Source organism: Falco naumanni, chromosome 11, assembly GCF_017639655.2.
Source record: "Falco naumanni isolate bFalNau1 chromosome 11, bFalNau1.pat, whole genome shotgun sequence".
In the NCBI taxonomy this organism is placed as follows: Eukaryota; Metazoa; Chordata; class Aves; order Falconiformes; family Falconidae; genus Falco; species Falco naumanni.
Genome location: NC_054064.1, coordinates 24,076,369 through 24,089,103, shown reverse-complemented (window position 1 = coordinate 24,089,103; position 12,735 = coordinate 24,076,369). Strand labels below are relative to the sequence as shown.

The 12,735-nt window shown below is 64.3% G+C and overlaps 1 protein-coding gene across 1 annotated transcript; it reads left to right on the top strand.

Annotated features, from left to right (window-relative positions):
• The first annotated feature begins 4,970 nt into the window (after window positions 1-4,970).
• On the top strand, window positions 4,971-11,880 carry LOC121095707 (protein patched homolog 1-like). The gene is made up of 3 exons (XM_040610883.1): window positions 4,971-5,167; window positions 5,484-5,676; window positions 11,855-11,880. Exons 1-3 carry the CDS (start codon window positions 5,093-5,095, stop codon window positions 11,878-11,880), a joined length of 294 nt encoding a protein of 97 aa, XP_040466817.1. The 5' UTR covers window positions 4,971-5,092.
• The last annotated feature ends 855 nt before the right edge of the window (window positions 11,881-12,735 follow it).

The window sequence follows — 12,735 nt, the reverse complement described above, 5'->3', positions numbered from 1 at the left end:
CGCAGCCCGACCTTCCCCAGCAGCGATCACCCACCCTCCCCACAGCGAATCGCTCCCGGCTTCATGCCGGCAGTGGGCGAAGATTGCCCAGGGCCCGCCAAGCGCCACAGAGGCTGCTAAATGGGTTTTATGGTGGGATTTAGGGACTTTTCTGCTGGGTAATTGATTTGCCCAGGCAGTAAAAGATCAAGGCAGGGACTCAGACGGTGGCTCCCGGCATCTGCCTACCGAGCAGGCCGGGGCGCGGGTGGCTCAGGGCACGGCTGGAGCTGGTGGTCCTCGATGCCAGGACACATGGCGTGGGGTGCCACAGCCCCACAGCGATGGGATGAGGGCTATGGTTCCATCCAGGAGCCCCTTTGCAGCCCCCCCCCTTCCCTGCATCCTCGCATCCCCCTCCCCAACCCCACCACAAAACAGCCCCCAAAGGAGACAAAAGGGGCTGTTTGGGGACCTGCCACCTGCTAGTCCCCATCCTACAATACCGCAGTAAAGAGGCACCAAACAAAGGCCTTAAAATCCTAAAGGGGCCCATTCATTAGGGTGACAAAGGGGGAAAGAACTACATTATCATAATTAATCCCGGTGCTGGCGGTGGGTGGCAGGGCTCTCTGTCTTCCAAGGTGGTGTGGGGACGGCCGGTGTCACCACGTCCACACGCTATTGTGCACTGTGGCCTTGCGGGGCTTAGGCGTTTTTTAAGCTCTGTAAACACCACGGGATGCCCCCCCCCCCCCCCCCCCCCCCCCCCCCCCCCCCCCCCCCGCCACTGCCGGGGATGCCGTCCTACCCTCCGGCCCCTCCCCAGCCCTGTTTGTCTGCTCGCTGCAGGCCCCCCCCCAAATCCCAGGGCTGGGATGGGTCTGTCCGTGTCCCCTCGGTGCACCTGCCCCCAGGACCAAACCACTGGGGGCTGAGAAAGAGCCTGGACCCCCAGGTCCTGCTGGCGGTGCTGGGACACGGGCTTGCTGGACATGTCCCCTGTGCCATGTCCCATGGAGAACTACCACAGGTGGGATGTGACGGGACCCCGCTGCTCCCTGCGGGGCTTTCCCTGACCTCGGAGATGGGGCTTTAGCCCTTCCCCGCTCTCTCCACCGTGTCTGGGGGGACCAGGTGGACTCTGACTTGGGGACCAGCCAAGAGAAGATCCCCCCACCTTCACCCTCCCGCTGTTGGGGAGGTGCAGGGAAACCGAGGCACGGTGCAGCACAGAGAGACGCATGGAGGTTTTAAGGGACGTGAAAGCCCCATCTCTAACCCCCTCCGGTGGGATGCTGCCTCCCTTCTCCGTCCCTTGGGACACACCCGGTGCTGGCTGGGGGCAGCAACGGGACAGGGGACACCCTGACCCCACTGGTCGGCTCGGGAGCCCCCCCCCCCCCGCCCCCCCGCCGGGTCCCTGGGAGCCTGCGGCTGGCCCGGGGCCGCGGCCGGGGGGCTGTGCCGGTGCCCCCGTGGGCACCGTCTGGTTTCCAGCTACCGACCGGCCGGCGCTGGCTCCCAATGGAGGAGCGGCGGCGGCGGCTCACAGGGCGCCGCGGCCCCGTCCCGGCCCCGCCAAGCCCCGGTGCCTCCCCCGGCCGCGGGGCGCTGGGGCTGCATCGCGGCCGTGCCCAGCCCGGCTCCGCGCCCCGGCCCCCGCCCGCCGCCCGGGGGTGCCGCTGCCCGCCCAGCCCGTTGTCCCGGGCCGTCCGTCCCCGGGGAGCGCCCGGCCCGCCGCGCCGCGGCTCCTGCCCGCAGGGGTTTTCTCAGCCCCGTTGCTCGACGGGGTGGGCCGTGCGGTACGGGGACAGGGTGGGCTCCCCGGGACAGGGCGGGCTCCCCGGCCACGCCATTCCCTCTCCGGGTGCTCGGTGGGTGCGGTGCCCCGCGCTCCCCGGCTCCTGCCACATCCCGCCGGCTCATCCCGGCATCTCCCCGCGGCAGGGGCGAGGGTGGGCAGGGACCCCCGGGTGGCCCCGGGCATAGGGCAAAGCCCCGGCTCCCGCCTCGCACCCGTGGCTCTCGCAGCCGCCGGTACCGCAGAGACACTGCGCAGGGTGAGGGCTGCGCGGAGCCATTTGCCTTTAATTGAATTTATTTGTTACAACCCCAAACAATGTAAAGCAGGCTTCTCCCAGGCTCCAGCTGCCTGCCTGCCCATTAAAATACCATCTAGAACAGCAAATCCCCCCTCCCGCTTTGATATAAACCAGCCGGTCAGCAAGAAGCAGCAAGCGAAGTCTCCCTGCGCACGAGCTGCTCCCTCACTCCCCAGCCCACTCCCCAAGGCCGGTGGCCCGCAGGGCTCCAAGTCCCCTCATGGGTGGCTCCGGGGGAAATAAGGATCCTGCAGGGAGACCTAAAGCCCCCGGCTCAGAGCAGACCCTGTGTCTGGGAGCCCATCTCTGTGGCGTCAGGGCAGGGGCAGTCCTGCCCACAGGCGTTTTTCGGTTGGGTTTCAATCCCCGTTGGTGTGGCAGGATCTGGCACCGTTACTGGGGTTGTTACCCTCCCTGCAGAGCCGGGATCCCCACGCCAGCTGCCCTCCTGCCCAGCCCTGTGTCCTCTCGCTTGGGGTGCAAGTCTCCGTGCCAGCCTTGGCCAGGGCCACGCGGGTCCTGGGCAGGCAGCTGGTCCCTGGGGAGCATGGATGGTCCCTGGGGAGCATGGAGGCAGTAGGTGGGCAGTAGGACAGGGCTGCATGGCTCAAAGCAGGCAGGGGTGCAAGGGATGACCCCAGCACAGCCAGTCCTGCGTGATGCTCATGCGGTGCGGGAGCCCGGTGCCGGTGTGGGTGAGCCAGGACGGGTTCGGGGAAGCCAGTCCTGCAGCACCGGGAGCCCAGGTCCTGTGGAAACCCATGGGGCACCGGGGTGGGGGAAATCCAGCTCAGCCCTGGGCCCCATCAGACACCAAGTGGGGTCTCCATTTGACCATCCCACAAATTTTCCAAGGACATGGATGGCATTTCCCTGTCTGCAGGGCACCAGTGGGAGAGCCCCTGGTGGAAACCAATGGTGACAGGTAGGAAGTCCTTAGAGAACGTAGCTCAGGGGAACCTGCGGTGCTGGAGAGGAGGATGACAACTTAAGTTTTTAAAAAGTCTGGTCATAAAAAGCAGCAGCTGCCCAGTGGTAGTGCGGGTCCACAGAGGAAGAGGAATGGTGGAGCTGTTAATAGCAATCAGGCAGCAGAAGTGCTGAATAGCCATTTCCCTTCTGTATTTGGGGACAGGCCAGATGCTACAGGCCTATCACAGGATGAGGGAGAAACCCTTTACGTGCCGCCAAGGCCCAGGAGAGCCCCGCGACAGCGGGTCAGGCAGGCGGGGGCTGTGGCCGGGGGGGTGCAGAGGAGCCGCCTGAGGAACAAACAGAGTGTATTTATTGGGGGCTCCCCCGTTTTTGGAGACACCAGGATGAGTATCACCACCATTGCTCCGGGGGACCAGGGTGGGCAGCAGGCATGGGGACGCACACAGGGTGGGTGCTGTTCCACATGGGTTTACCGACCTCCCTGGGTGCCCTCAGCAGCTCCTCAGGGCACCGTTCCCAGTGGGAGCAGCACCAGGTCTGTCCAATAAAGGCGTGAGAAGGGAGCAAAAGGAGCAGAGAAATAATCCTAATTAAGCCACAAATTATTGGTGACAATTACCCCTTGCCCTTTTGCCTGCCCTCTGCCTCATGGATGGGGGGTCTTGTGCCCCCCTGCCTCCATCCCTGGGGTGCAGGGCTTGCCTCTGCATGGCAGGGGATGGGGCAGCACTTGTGGGCACACCCAAAGAGTGGGGTGTCTCCCTGTCCCCACCATGGCCCTGGGGGAATGTCCGGCCCTTGGGGAGGGCAACTGGCATTTCAGGTGGGGGACACCCCGATTTTGGGGGGATGGTTTGTTTTTGGGAAAAGGCATCGGGGAGGGGGGGCGGGATACCTGGTGCTTTGGGGGAGGGCAACTGCCCCTTGAGGGAAGGATGCTCATATTTTGGGGTGGCTATAGGAGAGCTGCGCAGACTCTGGGAGGGGGCTGCCTATCACTTGGGATGGCTATGGGGTGGCTGGGGGGGCTGCTCAGTTCTTGGGAGGTGGGCGTAGGGGGATATTCTGCCCTTAGGAGGGCTGCCCATCCCTTGGGAAGTGGTTGTGGGAAGATGCCTGGCCCTGGAGGGGATACTGGCCCTTGGGGCAGCTATGAGGGGTCTGTCCAGCACTGGGTGGGGGTCTCTGAGGGGAGTGCCTGGACGAGGGAGGGTAGCTATGAGTGGGTGCCCATCCTCGGGGAGAGGCTATGGGGGGGACATCCTACCCTTGGGGCCCCCTTGGGAGGGATGTCCATCCCTTGGGGCAGCTCCAGGGGGCTGCCTACCCTTGCGGGGTAGCTGTGGGAGAAGGATGTTCATTGGGGGTGGCAATGGGGGGGCTGCCCTGATTATGGGGTGCCCGTCCTTGGGGGACAGCTACGGGGGGCCCGCCTACCTTTAAGGGGAGTGCTTACAGGGGGATGCCCAGCCTTGAGGCTGGCTAGGGGGGGCTGCCCTGCTTGCGGGGTGCTCATCCTCGGGGGACAGCTACGGGGGGGCTGCCTACCCTCGGCAGGGTGGCAGCGTGGGGGTGCCCACCCCTGCGGTGCTGCTGGGCGGGCGGGGGGGGGGGGGGCGGACACCTGCCCATCCCTGGGGGTGTCTGTAGGGGGGCCGCGGGCGCGGGAGGGGGGGGCGGCCCGGGGCGCGGGGGGTGCCGTTGTCCGCGGGCGGGGCGGGACGCGCTCCCCCCCGCGGCGGGGCCGGGCCGGGCCGTGCGGGGCGGGGGGGCGGTAGGGGGTGCCGCCGTGTGTGGCCGCCGGCGGCGGGCGCGCCGTTGCCTAGCAGCGGCGATGGGCGCTGCCGCGGCGGCGGCGGCCAATGGGAGCGGCGGCGGCGGCGCGGCCCCCGGCGCCCCCCGCCCCCGCCTCCCCTTTAGAGGCGCGGCGGGCGGCCGGCGGCACACGGCTCTCCGCACCGGCACCGCGCTGCACTGCCAGCGGCACCACCGGCCCCGCCGCGCGCATGGGGGCCACCGCCGCGCTCGGCCCCACATAACGGGGGGTGCCCAGCCCCTCCAGTCGCCCCGCCATGCCGGCCGAGCCCCCCCGCGCCGCGCCGCCGCCGCCGCCGCTCCGCGCTGCCCGCCGCAAGCCGCTGCCCGAGGTAAGGGGCGAGCATCGCCCGCTCCCGCGGGGGGCTCCGAGCCGGGCTGGGGGGGCGCCGAGAGCGCGGAGGAGCCTGCGGGGGTGTGGCGCGGAGCGGGTGTGGGTACCCCCGTGTCCCCCGGCTCGGGCACCCGCTCTCTCCCCGGCCGGGGACCTCTAGCATCGCGGGTGCCGGAGGGGTCCCGGCGCCGATCCGCAGCCCACGGAGAGCGGCCGCCGCGGGCGTCCCGCCGCGCAGCGGACTCCCCCCCACCCCTCCCCGGGCCAGGGGCTCCCTTCACCCGCTCCCAGTCTGATCCTCGCCCTCTCCCCAGGGCCGGGCCGTGGGCCAGAGGGCTCCGCTGTGGCTGCGGGCCCGCTTTCAGGCGCTGCTCTTCGCCCTGGGCTGCCGGATCCAGCGGCACTGCGGGAAGGTGCTCTTCGTGGGGCTGCTGGTGTTCGGGGCGCTGGCCGTGGGGCTGCGGGTGGCGTCCATCGAGACCGACATCGAGCACCTCTGGGTGGAAGGTAAGCGCGGCCCCGCGAGAGCAGCCCCCCGTGGGCACGGGGACGCGGGCCGGCTCGCGGGCAGGTGACAGCGCGGGGCGGGGGGACGGGGCCGCCGGCGGGGCCGTGGCCGCCCGCGGCGCGAGGTCCCGTCCGCGCGGGTGCGTGGTGCCGTGTCGCGAAGGGACCTCCCACGCGTGTCCCGCCCGGGGGTCCCCCGGCGCCGAGGTGCGGGCGCGTCCCCGCGCGTGCGGTGGGGCGGGTGCGTGGCGGCGGCGGGCGCGTGTCCCCGCGCGCGCGTGGGCACCCCCTTCCCCGCGGGGAGCGCCCCCGGGGGCGGGCCGCAGCCCCGCAGCGCGGCGGGGGCCGGTGCCGGTGCCGGCCGGGAGCCCTGCCCGGAGGGGGACGCAGCGGCGGGCAGGGTCAGGCGGGAGCAAATCCCCGTTTCCGAGTGGAAGCGGCTGATCCCCCTCCTTTGTTATTAATAACTCCAGCGTGGATTTTCTCTCCCCTCTCCCTGCAGCTCTGCTTCCCGGCGCTGGGATTTACTTTCCCTGCGCTTCCCTCCTACTTTGGGGGTCCGGGGGAGGGGGGGGGGCAGCGCCTCGCATGGCGCCCCCGCTCCCCATCCCTGCCAGGCGCGGGCCGGGGGGGCTCTGGCAGCCTGGGGTCCCCGGCGGGGTGCTGTGCAGGGGCAGATGTTGCTCAGCGGAGGGGTGTCAGCCATCTTTGTGCGGGAGCGCTGCCTCCTCCCCCACGCCCCGCTCCCTGTGTGGTCCTCAGCTACTCTTGGATTTGGTTCAACAATAGAAGCAACTTTGCTCTCCCACCCCCTTTTTTTTTTTTATTTAAAAAAAAAAAAAAAAGCCCTGCTCTCACACAGATGCATGCACGCACCCCTGCCCAGGAATGCCTGGCTCTCCCACCTGCTCCCCACTCCTGAGGAGTGTTCGTGTGTGTTGTGTCCCGTCCCCCCATCTTGTCTCCATCACCCCTTTCCTCTGCAACACGTAGCAGAGAAATCCAGTGATACCTCCTGGTCCGGCCGGCGCCTAAGTGGTGGCTGCTGGAGGAGGGACGTGCTTCTTCCGTGGTTCCTTTGCTCCGGGTCGCGGCTCCAGCTCCATTGGATTTTTATTGTGCTTTTGGGGTTGCAAGGAGTCTGTGTTTTGTGCAACCACGGCCGGAGCCAGGGAAGCGGCTGTGGTTGTTCCTGTTGTGTGTGTGGGGGGGGAATGGGACTTGCAACGCATCAGGGTGGAGAGTAGGGTGGGGATGTGGCCGAGCCTGGGGATGGCTGGAAGTGCCCAGAAACCCAGCTTTTCTTGCACGCACGCTTTGCGCCCCACCATGCTTCGCTGCCTGTGTGGGTACAGCCAGGAGGGACTGTGCCTGCTCTTGGGGCACATTTCCCCTGCACTGTGGTGTGGGTGTCAGGGGGCCTCTCTGAGGAGCCGCCTCTTTCTCATGACTGGGGCACCTTTGGAGCTGGATTTTTTTTTATTTATTTATTTTTACACCATAGTGAAAAACTGCTAACCCTGGGGCGTCCTATCCCTTCCTGGGCAGTGGGTGCGCTTGGGTCGGCACACAGCTCCTGCCCTGGATTTGTAGTGCTTGGGGTGGGGATGGTGTGCGATGCTGGGGGTGCTCTGTGGGGTGCTGCTCGGGACCCCTCTTGGTCTTCCTGGGAGGGCTCTTCCTCCAGGAGTGTGCATTTGGGGCAGACCCTTCCGTGCCTTGCTCCTGGGTGGCACGGCCCCAGCGTGCTCAGGGAGGCTGTCCTCAGGCATTGGCACTACGTGCGACCACCAAGGATGATGTGGCTGGTGTGGCTTTAGTCCTGCAGGGTCCCTGATGGGCATGCGTGAGCCAGGGTGTGGAAGAAAGGTTTGCAGTGGCTTTTTCAGTCTTGTGTATCAGCTGTGGGACTGCTTCCCTTCCCCATAACATCTGTGGGTCCTTGCCTCTCTGCTGGCCTCGGCGTCTGCCTTTTCTGGTGTGATCAAAGCATCCCCTGGTGTCCTCAGGTGTAGCCAGCCCTTCCTGATCTCTGGACCCTGTCCTGCTGGTGTGGAGATGTGCATTACTGGGAGGCGAGAGGGCTTGGGCTGCCCCTGGGGAGCGGAACACAGTTTCCCAGACTGTGTGGCTGGGTCCTGAGCATCTTAAACTGCATCGGGATTTTCTCAGCCACGGCTTCTTCCCATCCCTGGGTGTGCAGGGGCAGATGTTGCTCAGGCTCCCTCTGCAGCAAGCCTGACATTTCTGTGCCAGGTCAAGGCAGTGCTGCTGGTGCCCCATCAGCCTGGCCCCAAAGCTTTGAGATCCCCAGAGTGCCAGGCGATCCCAGCTCCTTGCCTCTCTGGATATGTAAGGAGACGTTTGCAGGAGCAGGGTCTGTCCCAGCTCCGAGGCAGCACCGTGGGGTGTCTTGAGGGGCAGGGTGTGTGTGCAGGGAGTCCTGGTCCCATTGTCCTAGGCCAGCAGGTTCCAGCTCAGAGGCAGGGTGGTTGAGGGTCCAGGAAGCCTCTGATGACCCCCTGCAACGGTCTGTACCTGATCACCTGCCTCTGCCTAGCCAGGCTGAGGGATGTGGGTTGGTGATGTTCCAACACAAACCACCTCACCCAGGTGAGGTCCCAACCCCACAGGAGTGGAGCGTGACCCTGTACCAGGCTGCCCCTGCTGGCTCAGCCCCCCTGGGAGCTGGTGGGCAAAGGAGGGACGGGAGCTGCTTTCCATGGAGGCACCCACCCCAACGCCACCCCAAAAGGGGGACAGGGTGGGCAGCCCTGCTTTGGCCCCATGGCTGGGGTCAGTGTTGGGGCCATGCTGGTGGCATGTCCCCCTGAGCCTGGGCTGTGACCCTGGCTGCCATGGGAAAGCACAAACTCCCATGTCCCACTTTGGGGGTGTAATCCTCAGCCCCGCAGACTGGGGGCTGGCTGGGGAGTGCTTGTGGTCTCTTGGGGTTGTGCCTGACCCACATCCCTGTTAGGGAGATGGAAGGAGACTGTGTCACCCCATAAATTGGACTCGACTGTGGAAATGTTCAATTAGGCTCCTCCGAAGCAATTAGCCACTCGGAGGCTTTGAAATCCTGGCTAGCGGCGAGTGTTGAGTTACCTCTAGACACCTGGCAGCTGTTCCCGGCTCTCCCAGGGAGTCTGTAGGGCCAAGGGGCCGGGGTGGCGAGCTCCGGGCAGGCAGAGCCCTGGGTGGTGAATGGGTCTGCCTGATTTATAGTGCTGAGGGCTGGTTCAAAGGAAGGCCGGGTTAATTCCTAACCGGAACAGCCGAGCACCCCGCGCAGCCGTTGCACTCTCAAAGAGCTGCCGAGTCTCCTCGGAGAAGACCCTGTCCCTTTCCTGGAGGGGGTCAGGGACACCCCGAATATGCTGGTGGGATGAAATGGGCTGTGTGGTATGGGGGTGAGAGGAATTTGCTGCCTTGTTCCCAGCTTGGGGCATGAAGCCAAGACACCCCCAATCCCCTTGGCAATAGCTTTTGCCTTTCCTTGACCTCTGCAACAGGACTTGGCACAGGGCACCCCCTCCCCAGCACCCAGGGCAGGGTTGGGGCGCAGCCTGGGGCTCCCCTTGTGGCAGGGGCAAGCAGGAGAAGAGACCCTGGCTGGCTCCGTCTTTGCAGAGAGAGGGGTGTCAGGGATGGGATAGGCACAACAGAAAGCCAAGGATGGGGATTGAATGCCCTCCCCACCCTGCCTGCGTCCTGGGGAGACCATCTGTGTGGCCATTCTTCCCGGCCCCTGTCCCCACGGTGCGTGGTGGGACCCACGGAGTGGGGTGTGTGTGGGGCAGCAGTTGTGGAGGGGAGTGGGGTACTGTGGCCATTCCTGGGTGGGCATGGAGAGAGGTGGGTGGTCTCGTTGCTACTGGCAGGTGGGTTTTGTGGGGGGCAGAGAAAGGAGCAGGCGAAGCCAGGGTGCAGGGCTGGGGGGCTACGTGGGGCTGGTGCCAGCAGCATGGGGGCTCTAACGGCAGCTTGCCCTTGCAGCTGGGGCAGTGAGATGCCCACTGGGATCTGGCCTCGTGCCCGAGGGATGGCTTCTGGGCTGCCATGTCCCCACTCCATCCCCAGATGGGCATCCTGTGGGGATGGGGTCCCCACTTCTCTCGGGGCATGGTGACACAGGTATCAACCCATGGGGACAGAAGGGGCAGCCCAGGCTCCCTGAGCCCCCCTCCTGCCTGGCCTGATGAGATTTTTCCTTTGGGACCCTGCAGTCCTCTCTGTTTGCAGGGTCTGGGTATCCTTGGGGACCCTGTGATCCCATCCTTGGGGGCTCAGGGGAGTGAGGGGCAGCTGGGGTGCTGCTGCCATGAAGTGCCGAGGTCCCTGTTATCCCAAAAACCTGCCTGCCTGGCTCTGCAGTCTGCTCTAAAGCACATTCTCCCTCCCAGCCCCAGCTGGCTCTGGAAGGATCTTTCTTCTTGGGGGGGCTCACCCAGAAGCCCCCCACCCGCCCGAATATGAGGTGCAGGCAGTTTGCCTTCATATATCTTTGGGAGGCGAGTGCAAAAACCTCTTGCTTTTCCTTTTCCCTTCCTTGACAGCTCAGTCAGCTTTTTCAGGCTGGAAAATTTTGCTAATTAACCCAAAGAGACTGGGAGACTCTTTACAGATGGCTGTGGCTTATCTGCCCCTATCCATTTTGCTTTGCTTTTCAACTTATATGTTGGGTTTTTTGTATTTCCTAGAAAGTGGGGATTTTGTGTTTTGGTGGGGGTTTTGTGTGTGTGTGTGTGTTTTTTTTTTTTTTTTTAACTTAGACATATCCATGGACTTAGGGAGGGGGGCTCTTTTTTTGCGTTTTAAATGTTATTTGGCGGCTGGGAGGGGGCAGCGCCAGGGCCCGAGAAGAGGGTTTTATTATCTGCCTCTCCCTCGGGCCTGGAAAAGTGGTCTGAGTTCAAAAAATTCATTTCTTGCCTGAATGAAGCCAGCAATGTGGAAAAATTTCACCATTCAGAGGGGGATGAATGTATGTTTCAACCACACATTAAGTGACATTAGCAAGCAGTGGAGTGCCTAATGTGGCCATTTTTCACAGCAGCCAACAGAGGGGGTGATTAGCATAATTAGTACAGGCAGCCCTATACATATGGAAATGGCAAATGCCTAAATGCCAACACCAGTGGAAATTTATGTCAATGCTGACAGGAGTCTTAGCGGTGAATAGTTCCCAACTGAATCCCCTCTCCCCCCCTTTTTTTTTCCCCCCTCTTTTTCGGGGGTTGCGCTGTCCCCTCGGTGCCGGCCGGGGCGGTGCGAGCCCCCGGCTGCCCCCCTCCCTGCGCTGGGAACCGCCACCCCGCGATTTGGGGTAATAAAGACATTAATTTAGCTTTGCTGTTAAACAAAAGGGGTTTGGCTGTGGAGCTGGCCCCAAACGGGCCCTTTCAGCCCCTCTGCTGCTGGCTTTTTAAAGGCAGCCCCCTCTTCTGCCACCCCTCTTGACTTAGCCGGGTGGTGGGAGCCCCTTTGGTGGGGCTGGGTTTGGTGGGAGCTGGGGGCACTGGGCCAGCAGCGAGCCCTCAGTCATCCTTCGCGCTTCTGGGGACACCCATCTGCCACCCACCTACCCCCCCCCACCACCACCCCCCCTCCCCTTCCCCGGGGCCGGCCCCGCGCCGTGGGGTGAATGGGGCCGGGAGGACTTGTTTTGACAGGACGGGGCTGCGGGGCTTTTGGCGAGGCTGGCGGTAGCGGCCAGGACAGGTAAAAATGGCTCTTTCAGCGTGCCCTGGGCGAGACTTCCTCCGGAGCAGCATGGGTCCTTTCACTGCCTCCCTAATCCAGCTAATCCGCCCCACAACACTTTGAAGGTGGCCTCTGGCTTGCGCGCTGCTCAGCACGGGGAAGCGGCCAGCCAAGGGATGCTCGGGGCGGTGCCTTGGGACCCCCTCCTGTTGAGATGCAGGATGGTGCTGGCATCTCCCCAGTGCCCCGGGATGCAGGATGGTGCTGGCATCTCCCCAATGCCCCTGGGAGCTTTAATCGCCCAGGAGTGGGCATATCTGCCAGTGGGATGCACTTGGTCTGTGCTGTGGGATGGCTTGACAGTCCAGCGTGTGCCCCTTGTTGTGGTGGTGGGGTGCTGCAGAAGGGGGGATCCCTGTGGGGGATGGCTTTTTTCCAGGGGATCTCAGCATGACTTTGCCCCCCCTCCCAGCTGTGGACTTGAGTCGGGGTTTCTAGCCCTGGCATTAGGATGTTGTGGTGTGGAAAAGGGGCAGCTCCCCAGGGAACACCACCCTCCCCCCCCCCTTACTGCCCACAGCTTTTCACTTGCCAGGGGACATGGCTGGAGCTGGTTCAGGGTTGCAGCATACCCTGTGGACCAGCTGAATCTGGGACTTGCCACATCCCATAGCCCTGTTACACCAGGCAGGAGGACAGGGCTTGATTATTTTTATTTTTTTAGAGGCCAGGTGAGGATGTTTACCCAGGCATGCTCCCTCCCTGCCACCCTGTCCCTCCCAGGTCACCCAAGCACCGGTGACAGCTGCTGGCAGTGCCTGGGTCCCATCTGCAGAGCAGTGGTACTGCTGTTGACCACAGCCTCCACCTGCCCTGGGGATACAGAGTGGTCCTTGCAACAGGATGCATCTGCTAGGAGGGACACTGGTGCCTCTCCATGGCCCCCAGTACCTCTCATGGCCCTCCTTTGCCCTTGCCAGGCAGGGAGGGCTTGGTGTGGGGCTGGCAGCCTGCCCTGACCCACTGCCCTCCCTGTGTCACCCGGGCATGCTGCCCCGGTGTGCTCAGCCTGCTGCCCCCCACCTGTGGGAGCTTGGAGACAGGGCTCTTGTGGGGTTTGCCCCCCTCCTGCCCTGGCTGAGCATGGTGGAATGTCAGGGTGGCTGTGTGGTGGTGACCCCTGTGCTGGGGGGCTTGCAGCTGCACTGGGGCAGCAGGACCTGGCATGGGCTGCTCTGACCCCAAACCCTCTGAGCTGGGGCGGGGGGTGCTGTCTGCCCCTGGGGAGATGTGGGGTGAGCTTGGATCAGATCCCTTCCTATGCAAGGGGGAAATGCAGGGGGCTAGGGCTCT

Excerpts from the sequence above, each read along its gene's own strand:
- LOC121095707 (XM_040610883.1), top strand. The coding sequence starts at position 5,093 with ATGCCGGCCGAGCCCCCCCGCGCCGCGCCGCCGCCGCCGCCGCTCCGC. Across the intron at positions 5,168-5,483 it reads GCCGCAAGCCGCTGCCCGAG|GGCCGGGCCGTGGGCCAGAG; the intron begins GTAAGGGGCGAG and ends CCCTCTCCCCAG. Across the intron at positions 5,677-11,854 it reads CGAGCACCTCTGGGTGGAAG|CTGTGGACTTGAGTCGGGGT; the intron begins GTAAGCGCGGCC and ends CCCCCCTCCCAG.